Source organism: Acanthaster planci, linkage group LG02, assembly GCF_054643075.1.
Source record: "Acanthaster planci isolate LZ-2023a linkage group LG02, COTS_SCS, whole genome shotgun sequence".
NCBI classification, from domain to species: Eukaryota; Metazoa; Echinodermata; class Asteroidea; order Valvatida; family Acanthasteridae; genus Acanthaster; species Acanthaster planci.
Genome location: NC_141778.1, coordinates 26428827 through 26456826, shown reverse-complemented (window position 1 = coordinate 26456826; position 28000 = coordinate 26428827). Strand labels below are relative to the sequence as shown.

Here is a 28000-nt window from a genome sequence, read left to right as displayed (position 1 = left end):
TTCTAACAGTGAACCTGCACCTCCTGCCCTGAGCCCGCTTGTCTCAGTCCCTGTTTGCGACTTCCTCTCTGATTTGACATCTTCCATGTCTGCTTCATCCGATGCCCCTTCTCCATCTGAGCAGAAGTTGAAGTCTTCCATATACCCTCCTCCGTCATCTCCATAATAGGCAAACTGCTCCTGGGAAGCATTCTCTGGGGATGCCGGGGGCACACTCTCCACATCTGATGCTGAGTCTTGAGGCGAAGAAAGGGTTTCAGGTTGACTCCTTTTACTGGTGGCATCTCTGATGGCGGTGCTGCAAGGGGGACTTGGAGATCGGGAAGCTGGCCTTGGAGAATTACTAGGAGATGCCTGAGTGTTTGAGCTCCCTGATGTCTTGAAAGATGACATGGGTAAAGAGCATTTCTTAAGAGATGCAGTAGTCTCATAACCTGGAGTGTTGTTGGGTTGGATTCTTGGGGTCGAGGCATCCTGGAGGCAATCGTGACTATCCTCTGTCTCGTCACTGGATGGGGATTCTGATGAGAACCTTGTTGGGGACAAGCCAACGCAGAGCTGCTCCAGCCAGTTCACTTTGTCTCTCCTCGCCACAGTTCTTGTGTCTGTCCTGAGACCATCTTGATTTTCCCCATCATTGGAGACGAGGATAACATCATCCTCGTCCGTAGTGCAGACAGGACTCAGGAGGTTTGTGCTGATAGCAGAGTGAGACGTCTGAGATGACAGACCTTTTGGTCTCTTGGATGGTACCTCAACATCTTCCGATGCATAATCCTCCTGCTGCAGTTTCCTCTTGCATCTTGATGCCAAGCTCCCTTCCCACTCAATCCCTTCGTCAACAATGGTATCAACCACATTTTGCTGTTCTGATGAAGTGGAGGCCCAATCCTTTGCTTTCAGAGAACAGACTGAACCAAATGTGGGTGAGGGGGGTGGCGAGGGGGAAAGTGGGGCCGGGGGTACAGAACTTATCACCTCTGGGGTATCGGCATCAAAGCAGTCTGGTGTTGGCCCTACCGGTGTGCCTGACAAATGCAGAGAGTCTGGTCCATTGTCCTCTTCTCCAGAACTGTGTTCCAAGTCTATGGTGAAATTTGACCTTGAGAATGGTGAGGAACTTTTGTCTCTGGTTTCAGTTGAGGTTGTCTCCCTAACATCTTGTCCCTTTCTGGAGTGATATTTCTTTGGTAACGGTTTTAGAACTGGGCTTCCGTCCATCATCCTCCCTCTCCTTGACGTCATGTTGTGGTCAAGTCCATCAGATGACTTGCTCTCCAGAGGTAATGAGGAGAGATGTGTTCCTTCCTTGCGAGTCTGACCACCGACTCTTTGACCTTGACCAACAGCGGGAGTGTTCTTGACAGGTGACACTTCAGGAGGGATATCACTGTGATGGTGGGCAACTGTTCTGGAGTTTGGACCAAACAAGGGCGTTGATGAGTCTCTTACCAGGTCAGCTGCAGCCCGGAATGCAGCTGGAGTCTCTATGACAGAGGCAAGGGTATCCGACGACTTGGGCTTCACTCCTTCTGTACCGTGGAGAGCAGGGATCCTCAAATTGTTCAAGTCCTTTTTTCCAGCAGGATTAGCTGCCGTGTTCCCCTGTCTGTCTCGCCTTCTGAAGGTGAATTTTTGTGGTTTGGTGACAGGTGGCTCCCTAGGTGAGGGTTTCCTAGTGTGATGGGAATTCTGAGATGGCTGGGAGAGAGTCTTGCTCCTTGATGCAACTGAGACTGGTGACCGTGGAAAGATCACGGACATGTCCTCATCTCTGGCACTGTCATTTGCATTGTCTTGGAATATATCTCTGTTGTCAACAGCAGCATTATTGTCCTTGGTCTTTAAATCAACAGCTTCAATCTCTTGGTCATTTTCATCTTGTGAGAGATCAATTACTACATTGTCAACCGCATCTTGAGCTCCTACTCTGGCATCCATTGGGATTCTGAGCTCTGGCTCTTTGACAGAGCTCATCTCCTCTCCACTGCCACCGGGCTGACCGAAGGAATGCCTGATCTCCAGACTATGAGAGACTTGCTTGTCAGGCTGGCTTCTAACATTAACTTCTGGGAGTGTAACTTCACTTTCTGAGGAGCTTGAGGTATCTCTACCATCAGATGGTGCGTTTTTACAGGATTCCACTTCCTCCACATCCATTTCTTCTCTTTCAATGGAAAAAGTTTCCAGCAGATCTTCACTCTGATTGAAAGTGCATTGATCTCCTTCCACATCTGTTCTTGAACACTGTGAAACTGAAGCCTGGTTAATCTCCTGTGAGCTCTCATGGTGCTGTGCAGTTGCTTTCCACGTGTCAAAGTCCACTTCTTTTACATCCTCTTTGCTGTCATCACAAGATTGGAAGATGCTGTCGCCGACGTCTGCAAGAGTTGCATCTGCCTCCTTAAGACTTCTACAGCCTTCACCAAGAACCTCTTCATGATTTCTGGCACATTTGGCAGGTTTGGCTCTCAAGTTGGACTGCTGCTCCAAACACTTTCCAACAGTCTGCGTGCTCTTCATTGGTGAGACTGGGAGATCATTTGAAAGCTTTTTCATGTGCACAAAGCAAGGTGTAATCAAGTCTGAAGAAGAATCGATACTGTCAGCTACTCCTGACGAGCTTGTGACAGATTTTCTTCTCTTGGATATTTGCTCTGGAGTGACACAACAGCGTCCTTGTTCATCAAAGACATCTCCTTGTGAAGAGGTGTCTTCCTTTCTCTGAGATCCTTGGCCTGGGCCCTGGGGTAGACAGCTGCTCTGAAGCTGCTCTAAGATAGTGAACGATCGTCTCCCGCATGTGGCTGAACACTTCTCAGAGTACTCCATATCATCATGACCATCTTCTCCATCGGATGCAGCGTCATCACTGTCTTCCTCACTGGTGTCTTCACACTTCTCGGCACTGCTCTGGTGTTGGCGCTGCTGCCTCTGTGTGCTGAAGAACTCGTAGATCTCATCCATGTCCCTGTCATTAGGAGCTTCGTCCTTCACTTCGGAGTCACTTTCTGTATCCGACACTTGGTGAGAAAACCTCCGCCTTGCTTGCGAGGCAGGGGCTTTCTGATCCCCACCATCTTTGTCACTAGCATTGTCACTGTCCCCTTTGTGACTGTCACTTTCCTCCCCTCTGCTTTCCCAAAGGCTTTGTATGAGGTCATCCAGGCCCCGGTTGGCAAAGAATTCATCGTTGTCATGCTCAACTCCTTTCTTGGTTTCTGGAGAGAGATCTGAAATTGATGCTAAGGATAGTTTATTCCCCTCAGGAGATGTCATAGTATTTTCCAAGTTGCTGCTAAATTTACAACAGATATCGCATAGCTGTGGTACGGAAAACCTGCAGAAGGGAGAAAAGTCAAGAGAACGGGTGTTAAGTGGAATTTTTTACATTTTCAGTGTTACCGTAAGATCAGCCCTGTCAATGTTACAGACGATACATTAAACATACGATACATATTTTTATTGAAAAGTCCACATTCCTGTGAAATACAACCTTTCAGTTTAAACTTTTCAATGATTTTTAATCTGTAACAAGAATAAAGGATTCCACAGCCAATGAAAGAACTCACCTCTTAGCAAACTTCCAAACATCCTCTGCTACAAAGCTGGTGACCGTCACCTTCCCAGCATAGATGAAGTCCAGTGCACAGAGGACAGACTCACGGCTGAAATCTTGTAGATCGAGTGTCTTAACTTGAGTGGGGGTAGAGGTATCTTCAACCAACTGCATGAAAACAAATAAAAAATATCCCTGAGTTTATTTTTCCAGGCTTTGGAGCTGGAAAGTACAGTACTAAGCACGGTGAAAACTATTTAGCAGAAAACAGGTTACCAACTTAAACGGCATGGTTTATACTGACACTAGCTGGTACTCCATTGATTTTTACAAAGTACACAAGTTTGCTAAGCAATATTTCTGTCTAAAATAGGCCTTTGCAATGCCAACACACAAAGAACTGAGTAACCAAGCTTTGAAATGCACCAATGCTTGATTGATCTTACACTGCGAGGTAAACAGTGGTCAAGTTTGGGTCAAATACCTAACCACATCCTGAAAGTGTCATACGCTACTGGCCTCAATCAAAGTTGATAAGATGAGCATGTACATTCACATCAGTCCTTGTGATATGGAAATTGCAGGCGTGTGGAAAAAAAAACACTCCTGGACATTCCCAGGCATGCAATTTTTCTAGGCGTGTGATTTTGAAAAATGAAACAAAACCTCGGGTCAATCAAGACGTAGTAAAATAGAAAGATAAAATTGGGTCAACATTACATATAAACAATCAACAAACCCAACAAAAAAATGGTGCAACAGTTTCAGATCACACCCGCTTACTTCAAGCAAACTTGATGAGATATGTCCAATACATGTAAAAAAATTCAAAGTTTGATGACAGTCACAAAATCATGCCCTTTCAAAACTAGCAGCCTAGACAGACCATGCAGAACTCCTCTGAGTCACAAGATCACTCCAATTCTCCATTAAATTTTTCAAATAAATCTCCCAATATTCCAGAGGTTTCTCTTCGCCAGATCTCCTTCCTGTGAGTTATTTCCGTTCATAGCACTAAAAAAGTTTATTGGGAAACATCAGGACGTCGATCCACACTGGCATGATCTCTCCATGGCTTTCACGCACTATGTTGTGCATCATGATTGACTGGTCTGGTCCCAGTCTCAACTTCAAAGGAATTCGTTGTTTCACTACGCATAGGGCACGGGAGCCTGCATCGTGGAAGCAGGTCGACTTCTGGAGATCGATTCGTGCAGATGCGAGTAAAAGCCCAAATTGTTGTGATCGGAACAACTCACAGGACAGACATCTCCACGAAAAACTTGGGATAATCAGGGAATTCATTGGGAAAATTTGACAGAAAAGTTTGACGTGTAGAAGCACGTAAAGCCATGTACAGTCTGGTGTATGTAGCATTATGCATGCAGCAACAGTTACTGCAGCGCTGTGCAACGTGCATGTGTTGAACGACTGTACACTAACAGAGCTGCTGCGCTCAACTGTTTCGCTGGGAGAATAAAAAAGGATTCTGTCATCACTAACTGTTAGGTGGGCCTACTGTTTGAATCTTTTCGTTTCATTTTTCTCACAAATTGCACAGTATAATTATAAAGTAAACTCATGCCGAGGAGTGCAGTACAGACGGTTTCAGGCGTGCAATTAGTTGCACTTCTCGGGAAGCTTTTAGGCGTGCGATGGCATGGGAGTGCAATCGTAGGCCTTAAAACAAAAGGACTGCATGTGCATCTATCTGGAACTGCACTCTGGGCAACGGGAACTGGGATTGGGTCCTCTAGCAGATTGATGAGCCCCACAAACACAAAGAATCTTTATATATGGAGGTGTTTTCTGACATCAGAAAAACTCTGTGGTAACTTGCTGCTCCAACGTGCAATCCACATGCAACTCCAAAATGGATACAGTTTTATGGGCACCAGAAGGGAAGTGCTTATCTAGTTCCAAAACAAAACAGAACCCCCCCCAAAATGTTACGTTCTTTCTCGGTGTTTGAGGGTTCCCATGATGCTTTGGAGCTTGAGCGTTGTTGCACAAACCCACCTTGGCAAGGGAGGGACACCTGAGACTGATCAAGAAATGATGGGCACAGATCACTGAGCCGTCGGATGGGACAAGATGGAGATCACACAGGTCCTTGCTGTTCACCAGTTCAGACAATTGCTGGAGAATGTTCGACTGGTAGTGGTTAACAACAATCTGGTTTTCCTAGAGAAATGATCAATATTTCAGTAGTGTTTTAGTTTCCAAAGTGATGCTGATTGAAATATGAGAATTTCAATTCAATATTAAAATAAAACCTGAAATTTCAATTCAAAATTAAATTTGAATTTAAGAACAAGTTTGAAAATTATACCAGAGACACTGCTTAATGCAACGTACAATAGGAAAACCAACGTCACTTTTTGTTGGCCATTTTTTTTCACTTCAAGAAAGTTCATAACTTTAGGGAAAAAAATAAACAACTACATGAGCCATTTTGGTATACCACTTGTGTTGCAGCACACCAGGACTTGCAAATTTTTACATTGGGATAATGACATCAGTTAATGCACACAAGTTCAACAAAGCAACAACAATTTAACTGCAATTTACGCAGAATAGATAGTTTGTAAATAAATTTGGAGCACAAAAAATTTTGAAACATGCAATTTTTTCCCCTGAATTTGTACTTTTTCTTAAACTATTCTTGGGACTAATGAAAGCAGTAAGTTCTGATAACACAATCATGACCTCATTACTTGACTTGCATTTCCTGATAATGGGCAAAGTATATGCACAATTGTACATGTATCGCCCAGATTTGAGAATACATCTCTTATCCTATGGGAAAAATGGAAACAGAAGAAATGGAAAAACCTTTACAAAAATCAAAGTTGTTTCACTACAGTGGTATGCTGAAACAGCCCCCCCCCAAAAAGGGTTACTACAGAAGCCTGTGCCCGAGAGTAGAACATCTCTCATCCAAAGACTTCCTTGAATTTGTTCATTCCAGTCTTTGTTTACCTTCTCTTCTCTGTCTTCCTCTTCAGTGAGGATGAAGCCACTGGCAGCGGCAAGGCTGTGGTCACTGGACTGGGTGCAGGGGGGTGGGGCACTCTCTGCAGCTAGTTCGGCCAGGATCTGCAGGGTCCTACCCAGGGTCTGAGTTGCAAAGCCCTCCTGGCTCCTGAACGAAGCACTTCCGGGTGACTGCATGCTTGCGCGTGGTGTACCATCAGATAGCGATGTCTGTGGAATGGTCAAAGAAACATTAGATGTGACTGGATCCCACAAAATGATTCTTTAAGTAATTTTTTTTCCAGAAATTTGTGATGTGATCTGCAAAGACCTTCACTTCGCCTCACCAAATTTGAAGATAATGCAAAAAAGAGTCCTTGAGATTTTTTAAATTTAATGCTTTACTGCCATGTTTAAATCAATGTCTCAATCGTCATTTTTGAAAGAGTTAATACAAATTTGGTTGTTTTTATATGTACACATTTGCAATCTTCCATTTAATGTTTTTTGTGTAAACTCAATAAAATGTTGGGGCTTTGAAACTGACTGTGAAAGCATAACTCCAGTTACAAACATCCTAGAATCGACAATAATACAGATTTGGCAACAGCAAGTGGTCTTCATTAATTAAATATGTATGTATATAACACAAAAATGACAAATTTCACAATGTGGTTTCCCAGATCACATCACATTTAGTTTTAGTAAGCATTTGAAAAAGCACATCAAGCTCTTTGTTTGGATGTATCACTCAGTTTGTCAGCCTCGTAAAAACTGGTATTATGTGGGGGACAGGGTTGAATATTAATGAGGGAATAAATATGTGCTTTTACATTGGGCGTAACTACTGCCCGAGTTGCAGGCGAGGGCATTATCAACGTTCATTTTCCGTGAGCCGGTCTTAAACGTTAGTTTACCGTCTACCTTTGTGCATCCTTTTGACCAGAACTTGAACTAAAATTGGTCATTACGCGGCTAAAATCTGTAAGGCAGTGTCTCCCCCTTGGAAATGACAAGACTAAATACAGCAAGTTTCTGTCTGTTCATTCTCCAAACTGATATCTGTCTGACAGTTTAAGAGATGTGACATACGCTGATGGACTGATTGCTTCAGCCATAACAAAGCTTTCCTTTCATAATCAGCGAGTACGAGTACATGTACCTTTATCTGATTTGGGGAGGCTGTGATAAATGTCCACACAAAATTTTTAATATCGCAGACACGAAGCAGCCCGGCCGGACTGTAATTAATAGGTTTTCTACTTTAGAGTTGGAGTACCCCTTTTTCACAGTTGGTGAAATCTGTCTGGTGTAATAAAGATCTTTTTGGGAGGGGGGGAGCTCTTTCCAGAAAGCTTGCAATATTGACCAATGGCCGTGGGACTATGTACCGGTAATACCTTTTCCCTCAGATATTTATCAGTCTCATATTTTGGGAAAACAATAAGTAGGCATCATAAATAATACTTGTTGACAGGCAAGAGGGCTAGAAGACTTGGTTTGCTTAGAATTCATAGTTTTTTTCTGGGTGAAGTCATGCTACTGATGTCTGAACATCTGGCATCTGTTCGTCTATATACATGTATTTAAAAATTAGAAAAACTCTATGATGAAACCGACTCATTTGCTTCAGCAACCAACAGAGACTCTCTGAATGAAGCAGCCACAGAATGAACAGTGGGACGTCGTCGAGTAAGACGTAAACTGGACATGATTTCATGTACGGTGCGATGCCATGGATAATAGCAGCGTACATGTAAATGCTACGTTGGTTGATGCGAGTACTGTACAATTTACACCTGCAAGATATATCTACATGGCCTTCCTGGTCCTGGATGTTGTTTTGAATCTGACTCTCAATGCTTTCAGCCTGATCGTCCTCTGCCATGTTGCAAGCATCCAGGCCACCACCAAGGTGTTCCTCCGATCCCTCACCGTGTCCGATCTCGGCATTGCGCTCCTCTACGTGCTGCCGCTCTTGGTGCAGCAGTTTGTGCCGGCATGGAGAGACCAACGGGGCTCGTGCTATTTTGAGATCATCTGTGGGACTGTCCTCTTCAACGTGAACATCCTCTCACTGCTACTGCTAACGGCTGACCGGTATGCTAGCATCGTGCACTGCCTGCGCTACCCGGCCGCCATGACTGTCGCAAAAGCCCGGTGGCTGGCCTGCTTGCCCTGGGCCCTGGCCACTGCCTACACGGTGATCTATATCACAGTTGCGCCGCCGACCTACTCAGAGAAAGGCCGCATCTGCCGCTACCTGGAGGAGACCGTCAACTTCAGCATCACCATGGTCATCATTCTGGCCTCGCTGCTCACCATCTTGGCCTTGTACGCTCGCATCGCCGTGATAGCCCACGGCCACAACCGACGCATCGCCCAGGAGAACCAAACCTCTTGGGCCAATCCTGTGGTGCCGCTGCGTTTCAGAAGGAAGTCCCTGCTCACGGTCTTCTTGATCAACATCTCCCTAGTGGTGACCTGGTTGCCAGAGGTCATTGCCTTGATGATCGCCAAGACCACAAAGAAACATGGAGCCCTACGCTGGACCTTCCTCATACAAATAGCCAGCTGTTGGCTCAACACCATCATATACTATCTAAGACACAAGGATTTCAGAGAGGCTGCTCACAGCATTCTCTTATCATGCTTAAAGAAATAAACTACATCATCAAGAGCAAGGAACATCCAAGGCTGTGGATGCAGTGTTGTGTCACTACAGTGGCACAGTAGTTTTTCACTTTACAGTCAGATTTTGAACTTGAACAAATACTGTAGGCTTTATTTTGGAGAATTTTTGAGTTCAAGGCCATTTCTAGCTGATTTCAGTTTCTGAAATGATGAAGAAACCAGCTCCAGAAAACGTAAAACTGGATCATCTGGCAAATTTCTATTTCGGACAAAAACATGACCGGTGTAGCAAGATAAAGATGGAAAATATAACTGACGGAAAAAGGAACGTGCATTTTCAAGGATTCTTGGAAAAAAAACAAACAAACAAAACTGGCATTGCAAGGACCCTTCAACTAAACTGAACATTTAGCACACACCTGAAGCTCCTACATCCCATGCGCACTACATGTACATGTACCTCCGAGGGTGGAGTGCCTGGTATACTGTCTGTATCATCCATCTGTATGCGGCTACATCAGTATAATCCATATAGGCCAACATGTTGCGCAAACAAAGAATCTGCTGGTCTATGGCAGCTGTACACATACAGTTTCATAGTTTCTTAATGATCCATTAATTAGTATTCACAGCAATTCATGGTGCATGGTCTGCCAAGCACTGCATAGTTGACATATTGTGTGTTTATTTATAAATCAAAAGATTTTTTTTCAAATGTGTTTTTAAAAATTGGTTGGGTAGGCTGGTAAATGTTATTGGGGGCTTCTCGTTATTTTTGTATAATCCTTGCTATTGGTACACCAAAATTCCAAAAATACAATAGTAAGCATCCAAACAAAACATTCATTGAAAATAGCCAAATCCTTGTTCAAAATGAATAGATTGTTCACCCACAATGCAATGCTATCTGTGTCTCTGGTGACCAATGGTGACAAATTGTAATTTAATTTGCATGCAATTACAAATGTGCATATTCAATCAGTACACTCTATCCGAACCACATGTTGTCCTGGTTATAAATTTGTCTGAATTCATCCAAACACAAGGCATTATAAATTCATTGGCATTAATGCCATAAATTTGTGGATTCAGCGAAACCGTGGCACTGGAGACTTATAACAAACAGGACAAACAAACTATGGCACTGTGTTCTCTAAAAGTGTGCCACCTTTAGGAAAAACTTTTTTTTCACATTTGCCAACTTGGTAGCAAGCTATGAGCATGCCAATGGGGATCAGATAAAAAAATCTGTGATCTGGCAAGAAAAATATGACTCAGATCTGAAGGTATAAATTAGGAATTTCAGACAACTTAAAACCAGCATCTTCATGAACGGCACATACATGTAGCTTCAATTCATTACCAGGAATTAAGAAAAAATTTTGTTTTTACGAAAGCACATGTGATGGTACTTGAAAATAAATGGCTGACGTAAGAGGTAATTTGCCACCCCCCCCCAAAAAAAAAGGAGAACAAAAATGACCCACTGAACCCAATTCTGACACTTCAGTAATTGATGGGCACACTAAAGTACTCAAGCCACCGAATCCTCTTATGTGTGACATTTCGGGATTGGTTTTGGGAGTGTTTTAGAATTTAAGTGCTGACTTTAGGAAACCAGAATTCAATCCTTAGAAATTATGCAACAGAAAGTATTTATCTGAATAACTACAAGGCCCATTTGGTTTCTAAATGTGACCCCACCCAACTAAGTGAATCAAACATCGGAAGAGCCTCATTTGAGTAACCACAACAATACTGTACAGTTAAAACCTATGGGAACTCTCATCAATTATATGCCTTCACATGTTAAGATGCCATACTGAATCATGCCTGTACATGTATTTCAAAAACAAGACTGAAAGCACAACCTTTTATACATGCAATGCATGTGAAAAAAAATTGATGGGTAATTCCTAAAACTAGGGGTCCAGAAGTGTGACATGTTTGTGTCCCTGTTAAATCTGACATGGAAATATCACCAGAATTGTTTTCAAACTGTAGGTATTTGTTTGGCAGGAAATTTGCATTGATTCATCACTTTTGGAAATTAGAAAATGTGTTCTGAACTTACAAAATCATATGTCAGATGTGACACAAAAATGGACCCTTATTTCTGGAATTATCCTGACTTATTTTGTGATCTTTGTGGGAACCAGAGACAAATAAGACAAAAATGCCTCATGTGCAATGTTTGCTGATCTGGGCCAAATCGGTTGCCTTCTCTGACTAAACAAACCAACAGTCTGATGATTTATATTCTTTACTGATCTATACCCCTTGCTAACAGTTTCCTTTGTGGCTTTCAATAATAGCGAGATACCTTGATACCCAGCCAACTGCCACAAATATTGGAGCGTCATTTGAACAACATTCATGCAGTATTCATTACCACAGCCTTGTCTCCTTCAACACTCCGGGGAGAACCCACAAAAGTGATATTGGCTACCACGACAGGCCGCACGCATCGGCTAAGTTCCAGTTCAATGCGCAGTCTGCCTCCGCAGACATCTCTTGGACTTTGTGTGCATGTACAAAACAAATGGAGGATTTGTGTGATTCAATGTCAGCCGAACGTGAGTCCAGGCATTCTTGATGTTTTTACTCGTTGGCCATGACTGTGTAAAATAGCCAGAATACATATCCTGAAGGCAGAGAAAAATGTCAATCTTATCGAATTAACCCCTTTGCACCGGGACACGGCTAGAGCTGCCGTAAAAATTGAGATCCTCAGCCCGCTTTTCAGCTATTATTCTCGGCCCACACTTGAGCGAACAAGGTGAAAGAAGGCAGACCCTGGCTCTTGTATATATGGTAATTGGTGTTTGTGCGTAGCCCAGAAATGAAAAGACCGAATTTGCATTATAATCACCAGCTTCACAATAGTCCCCATTTAACAGCTTAAAAGGAGGCAACGGGAATGTGGAAGCGTGAGTAGAGCCGCATGCCACCCAACAATGAGCCTTTTCACTGTGTAATTCAAAGCGTGCAGAGCACGCAGGGCCACAAACCGAGAATTTGCGGTTTGGCGGGTGGCCTTCGTGGCCAAGCGTGGCTGGAATTCTTGGAGCCCGCTTTCTGAAAGAAATTCCCGTCGTCAAGGGGTTAAAGGATTACATAAACAACAAATGGGTAGAATGTCAACAGTTACTGTACCACAAAAATGAATGAAATGTTCTATACTACATTTATATGTACTTGATTTTAGCTTAAGTAAGATTTGAAGCTTTACATGGTGGAAGAGACATGAGAAATGGGTTTGTGGGTACACCATGGAATCAGTCTATTTTGGGAGAGGTGTAGTTCTTAAAAGAACGGGTGAGTGTTAACTCAATGTTTCAGCCAGTGTGCTCTGGCCGTCCTCAGGACAGTGTGCCGGACTGGAGTGGATAGCTGGTTACTACCGGATTCAGCTATCCACTTCAGTGCGGCACACTCTCATGAGGACGGCCAGAGCACACTGGCCGAAACGTCAAGTTAACACTTATCAGTTCTTTTAAGAACCACACCTGACCAAAAGAGATTGATTCCATGGTGTACCCACAAACTAATTTCTGATGATTTTAGCTTAAAAAAAACAACACCTCTTTTCAATTCAAACTGCGCGAGTGTTTCTAAAATGTACTGGGGCTGTCCATTAAGCATTTTACATCCAGTGAAAAACCCTGTTGCTCTTCTATGACATGTAGTTTTAAATTACAACCTAAATTTGTTTAACATTACATGTACAATCAATGCTAGATCAACAAAAAACTTGTATGGAATTCACTTCCTCAAATCCCTGAAACTGTTTTTGCAAGAATTTTTTTTTTCCACATATAAATGTACTTTTCCAGACAGTGGGGGTCACAGGAAACAGCATGATATATTGCTGTCAACAGGGAAATGAGCCACAGCCCCAAGCAATAATATCCCTGGAAGAGGCCATTTCTCTTCTTGGTGAAAGTACATGTTAAATTACACATGGTCGAATTTGACAAAATTAATTTTAAAATAATTTAGTCACAAGTTGCCAGAGCCAATTTAGAGTTTGGGGCAATTCCATGTAAAACTGGACATGAAACCCCAAACTTCAAAGTTCTGTTAATGTGAATTTAGTATCAAGGGGAAGCTTGGACTCCATGTTTTTCAGATACAAATTTAGAGTTTTGATTTTGACATCATCAATGCAAAGAAGGATTAATGATCAGCTGCTTTTTCACAAAAATGTGATAAACTGTAATAACTCATAATTGAGCAACTCACACACGTCTGGCCATATTTGTAAGTAGAAAACAATAAAAGAAAACAAAGGTAAACAAACAAACAAACAAACAAACAAACAAACACCCCAACAAACCAACAAACAAAAAAACAAACAACCTAACAACCCAACACCCCAACAAACAAAAAATGAAACAGGTTTAATCTGAACATTTCATTTCAAAAATGTTTGCTTCCATACATGTAAGTTGGTTAATGAAACTTTAAATTCCGATAACAAAAATTATACAGTTTCTTGCTATCTGTAAATGCCGTGATTGGAATGTTGTGAAAATTACTATGCAATACAAGTTTTGCTACATGTGGGTCACAATATGATGCTTTATCTCGCCAAAAAATCTTTTACTTTGCTAATTACAGTTAATTATAGAGAGTGAAAGAATGACAGTAGCATCGTGTATGGAGGATGAAAAGTGGCCATCTGCTTCTCTGCTATCAGAATAGTAGAAAAGTAGATTTTATGTCTTTGTAACATGCAATTTTTAACTTTTCGACTACCTCAAAAGCAGAATGACCATTTTATTATATATGTATACAGTTTGACAGCTATCATCAAATAGGTACACAAGCTTGCTTGGGCCATGAAAACATGCGAATCTCTCATTATACAAAAGATAGGGTGGACTGTAATTATTGGTTTATATGTCTTCAATCGCCTAGAAAGGAAATTATCATAACCTGACGTTCAAAACCCCTTTCATGGCCCTTGGAAGGCAGAAAAGCAGATGGCCACTTTTCGGCTCCCTATGTAAAATCAGCTTCTTTGGTGTAAAAAAAAAAAGCAAAAAAAAACCAGAACTCACGGTTGTTATCAAAATGTCCCAACCTCATTTCTGCCTGTTCAAAAGGAGAAAAGCAGATGGCCACTTTTCGGTCGCCAGCGAATGAAGAAAAAATAACATCTGCTTTTCTTGAAGCAGAAAAGCAGAAAAATAGAAAAACGCATAACCAACCAATGTTCGTTTGGGCTTTTTGGGGAGACAGAAAAGTCTAAAATAGCACGGTACCGGAACATAAAATCTGCTTTTCTACTATTCTGATAGCAGAAAAGTAGATGGCCACTTTTCATCCTCCATAATAGTGACCAGTTTTATATTCATCAAGGGCATCAAATGGTCACTGGACAAAAACATCACAGAATGAATATTGCTTTTTACCGACGCCTTGCCGATTTCGCTTTAGCATGCACATTTGCTGAGCATCTCTGGGAAATTGAGTACACATGGTTAACTCCAATATAACTCAAGAGGGAACAGAAAAGATGACAAAAGACCTCTTACAGGCAAATGTTTGGTGGTGCAAAAACTACTTTTCTGTGAACCACTCCAACTGTTCAGACAATTTCAATGTTACATGTCAATTAGCTTACATTTAAGTGCAAAACGTCCAAATCTTTTAAAGCCTATTTAGCACTTTCTTTATTGTTATTTTGTTTGGCATCACGAAATGTACATATTAAAATACAAACACAAACAGCAGAACCAAAGGACAAACCAGTGGCACATGCCAGGAGAAAAGAAAAGTATACTTAAAACCTACGACCCGAAGGCTGCTTATGTCGGTAAAGTCCATGTACCCTGGAGGGGATTTCCCTTACTGTTTCCCTGAACCCTGACTTTTGATTTAATTGGATGGCATCCAAGGAAAGACTATTATTACGCTTCAAAAATGAAACACTGAGGGTTTTCAAGGAAAGTTTGTAATATCAAAGCTCAAAATCGTGATTTTTGTAATTTTTATTCACAGGTTAATATCTAAGAACTGCAAATCCAAGAAAGGGATGTTGGTACCCGTATGCCCATACGCAGGAAGGTGTTCTACTTTTTTTGAAACACCATGATGATGTCACCATGTGTCAGTTGAAAAATGAAATGAAAAATAGGCCAACTTTGGTACCACACAAAAATTCCACCGTCAAATCCTCCACTCGTGTAGAAACTAACTTCAAAAACTAAGAATAAAAAAAAAACAGTAAAAACAGGTGGGAAAAGATACGTGTTCGTCACTTTACATTTTTGTCACAAATTTTAGAAGCTGTAGAAATATACGGAAATGAGGAGAAATCTCATGTCTGTAATGCAGATGCTGATTTGATATCACAGCAAAAACCATTCTTTATGGTAACGTAAGCACTCTTGTAGGTCAATATCATTCCGAGACACAATATTAACCAACTCAGCTGCATACATGACTAGCCACTGGAAGATTTATAGCTTGTTACCTACATGGGATTTATGGCTACAGTCTTCATTCATCTCTGGTTCCATTCGTTCGCATCCATTAGTTTCAATCCCTATTTACATGTACTAAATGCACTTTGGGCTTACAATGATGTCAGGTGCACAATCTCACTGCAATTTGTCTAGATATAATACATATGTACCCTGCCCATTCCAGAGTGTTTATGTGGACTGTACATCTGCGACAGAAAACCTCCACAATACCTAACAGCGTCGCACCTCGGGAACGAACAACTAAATATCCCAATTAACTCGGTATCTTACAAGCATTGCATACGCATCTGCTTTAATCAATGACAATTCACGGCATTGCAATGTTTCACGCATGGCCAACCACACAATGCACGCTCTCAGTCTCAGTGCGGCCACTATTCACAACGTGAAGATGCAATGCACTAGTGGATTGGATCTATTTGTACACCGAATATTAAGCATGCCTGTGGCTCTACAATTAACTTAAGTATTACAGTCACATGGTACGTGTTCATGTACACATTGTATCCACTGAACTTGTTCAGCATACCAATGTGTGAATACGGGCGATTCACAATAGTGCGCCACCAAGAGTTTGCAATGCATTGGCCAATCATAACGCCTAAAATTATGTCGATCCTTTCCAAACGTGCAGTGGGTCGACAAATTTCGCACATTGTGATTGGCCAACGCGTTACAAACTCTTGGTGGTGCACTATTGTGAAACGGCCGTATTTATTACATAACTGTATCCAATCTGTGCACATACGTAACTCAACGCCAGATACATTCACAGTTAGATGCCACAGCGTTCAGCAGCACAGGCTAGCACATTCATGTCAAAAACAAGGCTGATCTTAATTGAACATATATATTGAACTGGCTTCCTAACTTTGGCTGTTTCTACATAACAGTATACTGTAAACAAAAAACAAAGCATGCACCCCGTCCCACGAGACACACCCAACCCAACCCACCCTAGACCCAACCCCATTCCAACCGATCTAATCCAAACCAACCAAACCCACCGCAACCCATCCCACTTAACCTAGCCTACTAACCCCCTACCACCCAGCCCGACCCCAACGAACCGGCCAAGATCCTTACCGATTGGCTGGGCTGTGCCTGGCTCTGCTTCCCGGGGGTAGTAGGTCCTACTGCTACATTAGCTCGCCTCGCTGATGCCGGTTTCTGAGGGGTAACGACTGGCAACAGTTGACGGACATAGAAAGGCATCTGACTGCTACTGGATGAGGCCGATGCCAGACTCCACAAAGGTACCGGCTTAGATTTCTGCAGATTTGAATTACGTTTTTTTTTTTATAAATTGGACACATTTTGTTCTGGTTTTGACCCAAGTCACAAGGTTTTGGCACGAAAAAAAATGACTGCGGGAAAAGTGTAAAGTGTACATGAAGAATGCCCAACCCTACAATGTGGAAATGGTTGAATTTAAGTACATGTATGCTGACTGAAGATTCAACTAAAGGAAATTACATGTACATCTGTATAACTTCAATTCTAAGTTTGTCACATCTTGCCAAATCCGCCAGGTTTTGAAGATCTCTGCGGCATTAACCCTTTCCCTACCGTGTGTGTCAAATCAAGGGCAAGTCACTCCTGCATGACCTATAGTTCAACCACTAACCAAATGCCTTTTATCAATGCACAGCAGTGCAGTCTCGCTTGAGTGACCCCAGTCAAACCATTTCTTAAAATCCACATCGTCACATTTTGCTGTTAGCTACAATTCTGGCAGCGTTCACAGTCGGTGACAACTTATATAATTATTATCATGTGTATGGTTCCCTCTGTACTGAGAAATTACATGTGAATTGGCTATTAATAACCAGCATTGCAACCCTGCCTACGAGCCTGGTCACAGGTGGTCCAAACCATCCATCATTTGGGAGATGTTGGTCAAATCACAGGTAACGACAGCTGACTACATTTAACAATTGCTCCAACTTGCCCCCGATTGAAATCGCTAGAATTAAGGAAGATAAGACTCAACCATTGCTTCAGTCAGGGTTTGGTTTCCCTCAAGGATCAGAGGGCAAACGATGCACCATTGGACTCCCATGTAGTGGAGGATTTTAGAAGATTCATGCGATTCCTAGATTCTCAGGAAAAATACACTGCCAAAAAAAATGACGGTTTCTTGGCTAAAACTAGATTTGTAACAGGCTATGCTAAAAAAAAGGGGACAAAAACTCAAATTTCTCACAGACTTTTTTGTCAGTTTAGCACCCTTAGGGATGTTTGATGAATACCTTGGCACGAATTCCATTTAGTCTACCGTTTACATAAAGAATCTGTTCAGCCTGTACCAAGTCCTTGAATACATTCATATATGATAAAATGACTACTACATATGCAAATGATTATATTTAAACTGAATATTCATATTGCAGTAAAATGAAATAAAAAGGAAAAACTAGACTGTCTTCTGATAAAAATTGTGGTGGCAGGCTATCAGCAGCACAAAAACATAATCATTCCACATATTATCAAACTTCTCATAAAAACTTTTTCTGGAGCAAAAGTATTTATCTAAAATAACATCATGTGATAACGCTTTACTAAATAATAAATCATTTCCTTTGTGCTGATAAAAGTGAGAAATTCTTGTAATGATTATAAGGTATAACTTTGAGTATCAACAAGAAATGCTTCTCTAGAGGCTTGGTTGACTGAATATTTAAATATTTAATTGAATATTAGGTGGAATATTCATTTTTCAATCTGAGTAAGCCCTCAAACTGGTAGAAACTGGTCCTTGCCAAACTCAAAATGTGGCTGCTAGGCAACTTACTTTCCCTGGTGACGAGTCACCGAGGTCCTCCTCTTGGTGGGCTTGTTGACTCGCGGCAGCTGCTGCCTCAGCCAGATGTATGCAAGTTCTCGGTTTGCGGGGCGACAGGTTCTGGTGTCGCCTGGCTACCCTGCTCCTTTTCATACTTGGTGTTTTCTTTACAGAGGTGCGTTCCTACATGAAAGGAGAATGCAGACATGTGTTCCTGTGTGATGACACCATGATTTTGTGCCCATTCAGCCAAAAATTGGCTACATGCACTCTGCACCATAGGTACATAGACCAGCACACTACAGTACAATCCCAATGCCAAGGCATATTTCTCTACAAAGACGATATCTGTTTTGTGTACATTCAGACAAAAAGTGAACGTACTTTCCAGTGCCTGAATGCATTATATTCTTACACTGAATCTCAGAAGTACTCCGTGGGCCACACAACATAAATTCCTGCACTCACCCTCTCACCAGTATCAATACCCCTGCGTGTACATCTAGCATACAGCAAAATGGAAGGTTACGAAGCACAGAGAATATCTGCTTTCACCAAAAGACGGTCACAGGCCAGAACAGCCATGGGATGCATACTGCTTTCAACTGGTGCACTGCTGTCTTTTGCTCAACACACCAAGTTCTTAGGCATGACTTTCTGTGCTCCGATTCATCTCTCCTGTGATTTACCTGCGGGACTACGAGATCAGCCATCCGGGCCCCTAACACTTGACTGCGTTCCTCGACCGTTCTCCTCAGGAGAAGTGGAACCTCTCTGATAAGAAGCACATCCAAACGTGAACCACAGTATAAAAATCTCAATGTACAAATATATAGACATGCAACTGGGAAGTCGGGGAAGACAATAGGGCATTCCAGACAGTGCAAGACTGCGAACAGTATCTTTTCATTTGCACTTTCGCAAACAGGAAGTAACAAAAAAATACAAAAACCAGGAAATCAGCTGATCTGCGGAGAATCTGCCTGCCTCACAGCAATCTGGCAGTATACATGTACATTCACTACTGCATGGATGTCACTTTCAATATTAAAGGGAAACAGACTGTCCTGCAAATCTGACATACATGTACCGACATAAAATCTGACAAGCTGGGAAGTTGGTTTTAACACCAGGGCTTCAGTTTTCAAGTATTTGCTAATTTTAACCAACCAGAGATTAGGGAACAGCCAACTTGGTGGGGTAAATGAGGCCGCAATTGTACTTCATTTCAACCTGTTGCAACAATGGACAATTTTGTCACACACTGTTCATTTTGAAATTACAGGAAAGTCGGAGGCCTGAAAATTAGCTTGACAAATGAGGGCGCTGTTCAGATACTGTGAAGTCATTATAGGAAGGCTGTGTCCATTTTGGCTTTTTCTGTTCCAACAGTGAACCAAAAATTTGCTTACTAAAAAGTTTGTGAGAAAACTTTGCTCACTGTCATGAACTAAAACAACAAACAATCCCCAAAGTAAACAGAAATTTACAAAATCAAATGAGTCAAAATTCTGACAAATGTTTGTGCAGTAATGGCTACAATAGTGAGATTCCTTTGGACGACATCATGCTTTTGCTCATGAGCAAAATGCCTTAAAATGGCTGACACAAAATTAAATCAGGTTACATGGTACGAAAACAGGCATTTGGAAGAAGTGCTTTAAAAGTTGCATTGTACGGGCCCATTCAATATGGTGGCTGCATCATTGTGTTTGAAACTATGACATAAGATCCTCTTCCCTCCATAGAACACAGGAGAATACCTACTTATTTTCAAGTTTCTTGCCAGTCCTTTTCTTGCGGCCCACCTTTCCGGTAGGCTTGGGTGCAGTTCCAGAAGACTGGGCAGCGGCCTCCCCCATTGACCCCTTGGCATCAGGCTGCTGAACCAGTGAGGCGGACAGGGCCAGCGCCATTTGAGTTTCCTCATCTAGGGGCCTAATATACACCAACAAAACATCATTTGCATGCATACCAACTCCCCATCAGCAATTGGTATTTTGGCTAACAAGCTTCCTCAACCACAGCATAGGAAACAGATGGCGCATTCTTTGCAATTCAACTCACAAGGGCTATTAATGTCCACGTTCCACACTTTTGAATTTCTTAATGCAATGGTAGCTTTGTGTAATTTCATCAAGGGAATTATGGAATGATCCATTTCATAGAAAATTATTCTTACCATTGTACGAATGTAAAACATTACATGATTTGCTTTTATACATCTGAACAGATCTCCATTATCTGATAAGTAAATGTAGAAGTAACTTGCATTCACTTTTCATTCCCCTTTTTCTCAAATTTAAACTATCTAGGCAATAACTATCGCCATGGACTTTAGAAAATGTCAATTTCAGGAATGGTGTCATTCGCTGATTGCTGTAGCTTTATTTCAAATGAGCACGAAGCAAAACCATCAAAGGATAACTGGAGAATACAGAAAAAAAAGTGAAGCCTGGATTTCAGAGATGTCGCATCTTATGAGTATGCATCTGATATTATAGCAAGAGCCTAACACTAATGGGCAGAATGTTGATCAGACAAAAGATTTCAATTTGCATGCAATTCTGCAGTTACAGGCGCAGTACTTGTCCAGATTCATCAAGGACTACAGTATACATGTACATGGCTGAAGCAGACAAGAATGCCAATTTGTATCTGTAATGCCATGTCAAATATACGTAGTGCATATTTGCTTGAGTTGAGTCTGCTTTATCGCTGTTGAATTCCCTTTGTCCAGTCACATTTGAAAAAAAAAGCCCGTACAACAGGCCCTTTGAACCGTTACGTGCAACCGGCTACTCACTGTGTTTCCACGGGCGTCTGGTGCTTCTGCCTGCCCTTCCCTCTGGTGCCATTCCTCCCCCTGCTACCCTTCCTGCCTCCCCTGCCTCTGGTAGCTGATGACCCTGATGAAACCGCAATGCCTGCCGACCCAAGTGCGTCCACAGAATTGGCCCTCGCTGTCCCTGTATCTGACTTGACACTGGCTGCGGCAGCTTTGGCACCCGCTGATGTGCCCTCCAGACCCCCTTCCAGGCCTGCTGTGACCGTACTGCTCATGAGGGCTCCTCTATTGGAACCTCTTGTAGAACCTCCCACGGAACCAACTGCAGAACCTCCTTCAGAACCTTCTGTGGCACTTCCTGTCAACCCCCCGACAGAACTTCCGGCCTCACCTGTTCTAAAACCCCTACTGGAGCCCCCATCGGAACCTCCAACTGAGCCTCCTATGGACCTCACTTGAACAGACCCTCCTCTGGCACTTCCACTGGAACTTCCACTGGAACCTCCTGTGGAACTTCTGGTGGAACTTCCCACAGAAACTCCTACTGAACCTTCATTCCGCGGTAGTTCCTCCTCCTGCACTCTTACCAAAGCAATCAGCTGCTGAGCTGATACCTCATGCTTCCGGGCGCATTTCTTCAGATGTGATTCTCTTTGCTATAAACAAAAAGACAATGAAAGGACGCAAACAACAACATTCAATATGATTCTGTTCAATTTTATTTTCGAAGAATCAAGGGAAATCACAAAGAATATTTTGGGCTTTGGCATGGTTAAGGTTAATCACAAAATGCCGTATTCCTTTAGTTCTCTACTCAGATCTTCAGTAAAGTGAGAAAATTATGACTAATTTGTTACAGAGTACTTAAAATAAACCCCCAAAATGTTTTAAAACAAAATGTAAATCATTCCCCTTGGAATGCATCAACGTGGACGAGTCTGTCCACAGTAGTTAGACTAACATTGGACACAAAACCTCACCCTTTTGGTACTGAAGTGTTTGCCACAAACAGGGCAGTCGGGAACTGCTTGTCTCACTGGTTGGATTCTGACTGGTCGCTGTGGTGGTTCAATTGCTTCTATGGTATCAATGCATCTGAGATATTGGACAAAAATTACTATCGTTAATCTATGCTTATCAAGCTCCTCCTGTGAGATGTAATACTTTCTGAACTTTGCTTTCACTCTAAAATACAGTGTGTAGTCAAATACACTGGGATATTCTCTTTGTAAGCTCACTTTCTATGGATTTGGTGCACATTCAGCTGAAAATTTCATTTTGTGTAGTCTTTACCATTCACTATGCACATATATATACAAACAAACCACAGCCACCCTTGTATGGGCTTCCAATCCACTTCTGTGTGATACATGAACATCCGAACATTCCTATTGCTTGGTTTTACGGGTAGAAAATTTCCAAGTGAACCATGCGTAAAAACCCTGATTTATCAAAATCCTTTCCTCAGGTTGTCAATTGCCACTCGCTCTACTGCACATAGCAACATGTTAACTTTAAGAAAACAAAGCCGCTCTGGGGCAATCAGTTGGCGGCCCACTGTATTGTGAAATTGCCCGTATGGCTCCCGGTTCTTGCCTGTTGATGTGTTGGGCTCTCCTGGTGGTGTTCATGTGGCTGAGATCTCTCTGGCAGAGGTGGCAGAAGTACCTCTCACTGTCCGTCAGCCTCTCCTCCTCTAGCTTCTCTTCCTCTCGTCGCTGTAGCTGCCGGGCAAACTCCTCATCGCCGCTTGTGTCACCTTTGAGAATTCCAAAAGACAAAAGAAGAGGAAAAAAACCATAGAGAAATTACTGAATATCGGTCTATCTGCTCAGGCTGTGTTCATTGTTTGGATATTCCATTGAATAATTGAATATTTATTTTCACAATCCAATATTTGGATTTGAAAATCTAAGAACTGAAAAACAGCAACACATTTTAAAGGTGTTAGGAGTATTAACACAAAGGCAGCTAATGAATATTCTATGTCCCAAAATATGACCAAATAGTACTTCTCCCTCAACACTGTATTCAAATTGACTCGGCTTTGCTAGGGGTAGCTTCCATTTGGTCTTCATTCCTGACAAAAGGACACAACGAATAACAACACAGGAACGACATTGGTGGGTGACCCCTCCACCCTGTGAGGCCAACAGCATGAACTAAAAACGATCATCGTTGTTTTCTACTCAGCAGACCTCTGTGTTTCAATCACAAGCAGATGTGTCGTCTTGCAGAAAATGAAAGAAACATTATATGTACTTGCGACATCATTCTGGAAAGCTTCACACAGTTTACTTTTGCCACAATACAGAAATTGCAAAAAGGGGGCAAACTTATTAAACAGAACAGTGTTAGAGTCAAACCTAAGGGCAGGTACACATGTAAAACAAATGCCCAGGGTCTGCTTGACAGCAACATTCTTGTAACAGAATTTTTCTTTCTTTTTATTTTAACACAGGGCCCGATTAAGGCCTTTAATCCTGACCCAATAACGCATACTTCGTAAGAATTTTGCCAAGGGAAACAAGATTCAAAAACCAGAACAGGAAATCTTTCGTTCACTGTTAGCTCACCAACACAGATTTGCTTTGCTGTAGGATCTTGTCGAATTCATTGGAATAAGGTTGACTTTCCTCTAAATTTCAGAGACATGTACGGTATCTTCCCACAACCATTTCAATTTTTTTGTTAGGGCAAAAAGTATTTGTGAATATAAAAACTACATGCATTATCATAACACAGTCTGTGTACGCATGCCTACACCGCATACATGTACCTACTGTGGGCATTCATTGTACATGTGCATATCCATGTTTTTAAAGAAACCAGGGAGAAAGTTCTCTGTTTTTCTTGTAACTGTGAACTCCATTTTAGGCTGGATTTTTGTTGAGGGTTTCCTTTACTTTTTCTCTTCATTCTGTTGTGAATAACCCTAATCTACAATGCCTCTGAATTTTTTTTCAGAGAGCATACATGTACATGTACATGTGAGCTTTACGAACCTGACGTGCCCCACATAAAGTTCCCACACGCTGCATTAAGTAAAGTCTGCATGTATTTCTGGTCTGGGATCCACACAAAGTACATGTACATTGTATAGACTAATGCCAGGCACCACACTCACGTGAGTGTCCTTGAACTTTCGGCAAGCGTGCCGTTTGGCAAAGTGCAATGCTCTGATTGGTCACTGAACACACACTCGTACAACCTGCAATTGTGCAATGTGCTACCATGGTAATAAACCTTATTCATGAGAAAGCCATTTTCAATCTTATTTCCTGAATCTGTTTTACATTGTATAACTTGCAAACTGTCAATAAGGATGGCCCAAGACTGTTTTTATAATATAATTCCCAGCCTCCCTTTCAATACTTTTTCTAAATCTGGCTTAAAATACGAAGGCATGCTTTTGATTGGTTAATCATAAATTCACAATTATTCATCAAAGTACAGTAGAATGTATGTACTTACACTAATTTATCATGAAATTTCATTTCAGTGCCTGCATTTCTATTCTCAACATTCAAAACTGAAGAGATTAAGGATTTTGATTTCAATATGGCTGACCCATGAATAACGTCTATGGCTTTCTTTTCTGGTCAATAAATCAGTACATACAATGTGATAATCTAACAAGAGCAGGATTGCAGATACATGTACATGTACAATCCGTGTGTACGGAAGTTGGCAGCCATGGTGCACATGTACATGTACTCTCGACATATCTGTATACATGTACAGGTACGCCTATCTTGTTTTGTAATTTCCATCTCTAGAGGACCCTGGTTCGAACCAAACAAAGGCCTGATTTGTGGGTTACAGTTTTTCGGTTCAAGACGTGTTCAAATATTGAAATACTGTACCAGAGTTGCCTGTGTAATCTCGGGCCTGGACGGAGTTAGCAAACCGTTGGCGCAAACACCTTTCTACATGTTGCTGTATGGTCTCTGTTGCATTTATGCCATGGAATGTCTCTTGGCATACTGGGCACCTACGGAGATTGTCCCTGGCCTGGTCCGCAGGGGGTTCGTTCCTTGCATCGCCGTCTCCGAAGTTACTAGTTTCAGGGAGTGAGGCTGGCTTGGACTCGGCCTCACTGCATCCAGTTGACGTATCAGTAGCCGGATTGGACAGATGCATAGGCTCAAGGGGCTCATCTGACACGGCTACCTTGCAATTTAGCTTGGCGGCGGGCTGAGAGTCTGAAGATAACTTCAGTCTGGACACATACACCAAACAGGCCTTTACTGGAGATTTGTTGACGGAGGTGGGAGTGTTCACGGCATCCCCATAGCTTCTGGTTTTAACATTAACGGATGACTCAGGGGTGTTCAGCTGGCCTCTTGATTGTTTTTCCTCTTTGCTGGTGGTGGGTTCACTGTGGTCCAGGGTATCAGGGGCCGACTGATTTACCGAACCTGAGGTCTGGGTTTTCGAAGCTTTGCTGCCCTTGAGCCGGCTGAGGGATGTATCAGCCTTTCGCCGGCATCCGGGTTCTTGGAGGGCTGGGCCCCGGCTCCATGGCTCCTTGAAGTCACTGCTCTGGTTCAAGGAGGTCTCTCCGAGGATGGCTTTCATCACCTCCCTGTGGGCACTCGCTGATGAGGGATTGTGTTTGCCAGGGGGGCCGAGGCGGCCGGCATCTCGACGGCGGGACAGCCGGCCTATCCTGGAGGATGTCTTTGAGGGGTTGGAATCACCGCTGGCCCTGCAAAGCTCAACCGAGTCAGTCTTGTCTGGCACGTTCTGTTGGCCAGCTGATTTCTGAGCAATGTTTGTATCATTCAACTCTGGGTGGCCATCCTCAGTTCTTGCTGACAATTTCCCGCAATCGCTCTGTGATGCATTATTCGGGGTCTGTTCTTGAGGCATCTCATTCATGACCAACTAGCTCTGACAGGGAGACCAAAATTTTCAAAGTTACATGTAGCGTTTCAGAACAGCTGTGTTGACAAATGCAGACCAGGACTGTAAAATGGAACATCAGCATCAAGATACATTCCACTATGCTCTCATCACTGGCTTAAGTTGCACGTTCTTCAAAGAATTTCTTAATGAGAAAATTTCAAATATCGCCACAAATAACAAAGTCTATACTTCCTCAACATGTCAAACCGTTGATCCTATTCCTCATCTCGATGGAAATCAGTTGGTATCATGAAATTAAAAGCTTCACATCATGACTGAAGAATCATCTCGATTGTTCATTGTTTATTCTACAGTTAAGCAACCTATATATATACAGCCTGCAGTCAAATGGCACGGAGCACTACATGCTACGTAGCATGGCTCGTCATGGCTTCATATCTTCTGTAGCTTTTTTCTTATCGGTTACGATGCGCGTCCTCTGTTCGTTGACGCGGGCCTGGTGGGCTAGCATCTCTACGTAGTGCTCCTGGTCTTCCTGTTGGTGTTTGCGGCGTGCCTCGTCAACATCTGTCATGAATGTTTGCCTGCAGAATATTGGGATAGGAGCAACAAAATAAACATAAAAAAATACAAAATCAGTCATCCACCAACAAAGAGGTGTAAGGTTAACAGGGTACTTTCCCTGGTCCTGATCATCAAAATTCATGGATCAGGTGGTGTTTCAGATGACATTTCGAACTGAAATTTCTGGAAGAATTGTCCCTAATACAACAAGTATTCACTTGCACATTTAGTTGGGTTTTTTTTCTGATCTCTTACATGTACATGTGAGAGATCTGTCAATTTTTTTTCCCTTCTTTTTAAATTTAATCATACATGAATCGTACCAAGTAAGTATCAAGACACCCATAAGCATGTACGTACATGTATGCGCCTTCAGCATCTAAGTTTATTCCAGAAATAAACTGTAGCTTATTTAAAAAAAGGATGCCTTTATGATTACCACAATCTCCTCACTAATACTGCACAACCTGTGAAACAGCATGACCAGAGAACACCAGGAATGTGAGACCCAGGAGGAAAACCGATGTGCCCCAAGGTTTGGGTGATATTACAATCTCATCTTATCACAACCAGAAACTACAGCACAATGTGGGCAGTACATGTACATGTACATGTACGTTTATCTGTTCTCAAGGCCAATAAGCTGCCTTTGACATTTTGCAGGCCCCTGGACAATACTGCCGATTAGTCCGGGCAATTATCACCATGGCAACAACAGCCTGTTGCCTTAGTAACTGTGTAGTGAAGCAAGGCATGACAGGCTCTCAGCCTTTGAAATTTATTTCTGATGAGGCCTGGTAAGGCTTGGTGTACAAACTACTTTAACAACTACCAAGAGTAAGATGGCAATTAGCCTGTGCCAGTAAAAGGATATGGATTTCCTAGAAGCACAATAGCTGCACTGTGAAAGCAACCTTGTTGGATACATGCAAAATGAAAAAGTTTAATGGACATGGACTAAAGACAAAAACTGAGGGTCAGAGGTCGCCAACTCCAGAGGGTGCACTCACTATCACTGACACTGATATTATAATCATAATTCATTCATCAACCTCATTTCACCTTTTTGTACCTCTTTTGTGAGGAAAGCCGATCATCAAATTGTTAATTGCCAAATGGTTGGCATTTAAAAATTTGGTTATAACCCTGAAAAAACCTAATTGCCAAATGGTTGATACATGTACGTATAAATTTGGATATAACTCTGACGAATGGGCGAGAAAACAATTGTACTGGCACACCAAACAAGTACATGTATTTGGCAGAAAAAAATGTGAATTTAGTCCAGATTTTGTGTACTGCGTTTACCCGTGTGTTGTACATGT

At 42.2% G+C, this 28000-nt stretch overlaps 1 protein-coding gene across 2 annotated transcripts in view; it reads right to left on the bottom strand.

Annotated features, from left to right (window-relative positions):
- The window catches only part of LOC110975854 (uncharacterized), a 40251-nt gene that overhangs the window by 9971 nt on the left and 2280 nt on the right, over positions 1 to 28000 (bottom strand). For both annotated transcript variants that reach the window (XR_015424368.1, XM_022228688.2), the window contains exons 2-13: positions 25106 to 26695; positions 22836 to 22998; positions 22220 to 22334; positions 21258 to 21895; positions 20219 to 20389; positions 19141 to 19225; positions 18461 to 18634; positions 16753 to 16938; positions 6542 to 6766; positions 5579 to 5743; positions 3573 to 3727; positions 1 to 3340 (exon numbers count right to left, since the gene is read on the bottom strand). Coding sequence is in view for 1 of the 2 variants with exons in the window: in XM_022228688.2 (XP_022084380.2) it covers positions 1 to 3340; positions 3573 to 3727; positions 5579 to 5743; positions 6542 to 6766; positions 16753 to 16938; positions 18461 to 18634; positions 19141 to 19225; positions 20219 to 20389; positions 21258 to 21895; positions 22220 to 22334; positions 22836 to 22998; positions 25106 to 26123 (6435 nt within the window). In the remaining variant the exon portion in view is untranslated. The remainder of the gene's footprint in view (positions 3341 to 3572; positions 3728 to 5578; positions 5744 to 6541; positions 6767 to 16752; positions 16939 to 18460; positions 18635 to 19140; positions 19226 to 20218; positions 20390 to 21257; positions 21896 to 22219; positions 22335 to 22835; positions 22999 to 25105; positions 26696 to 28000) is intronic.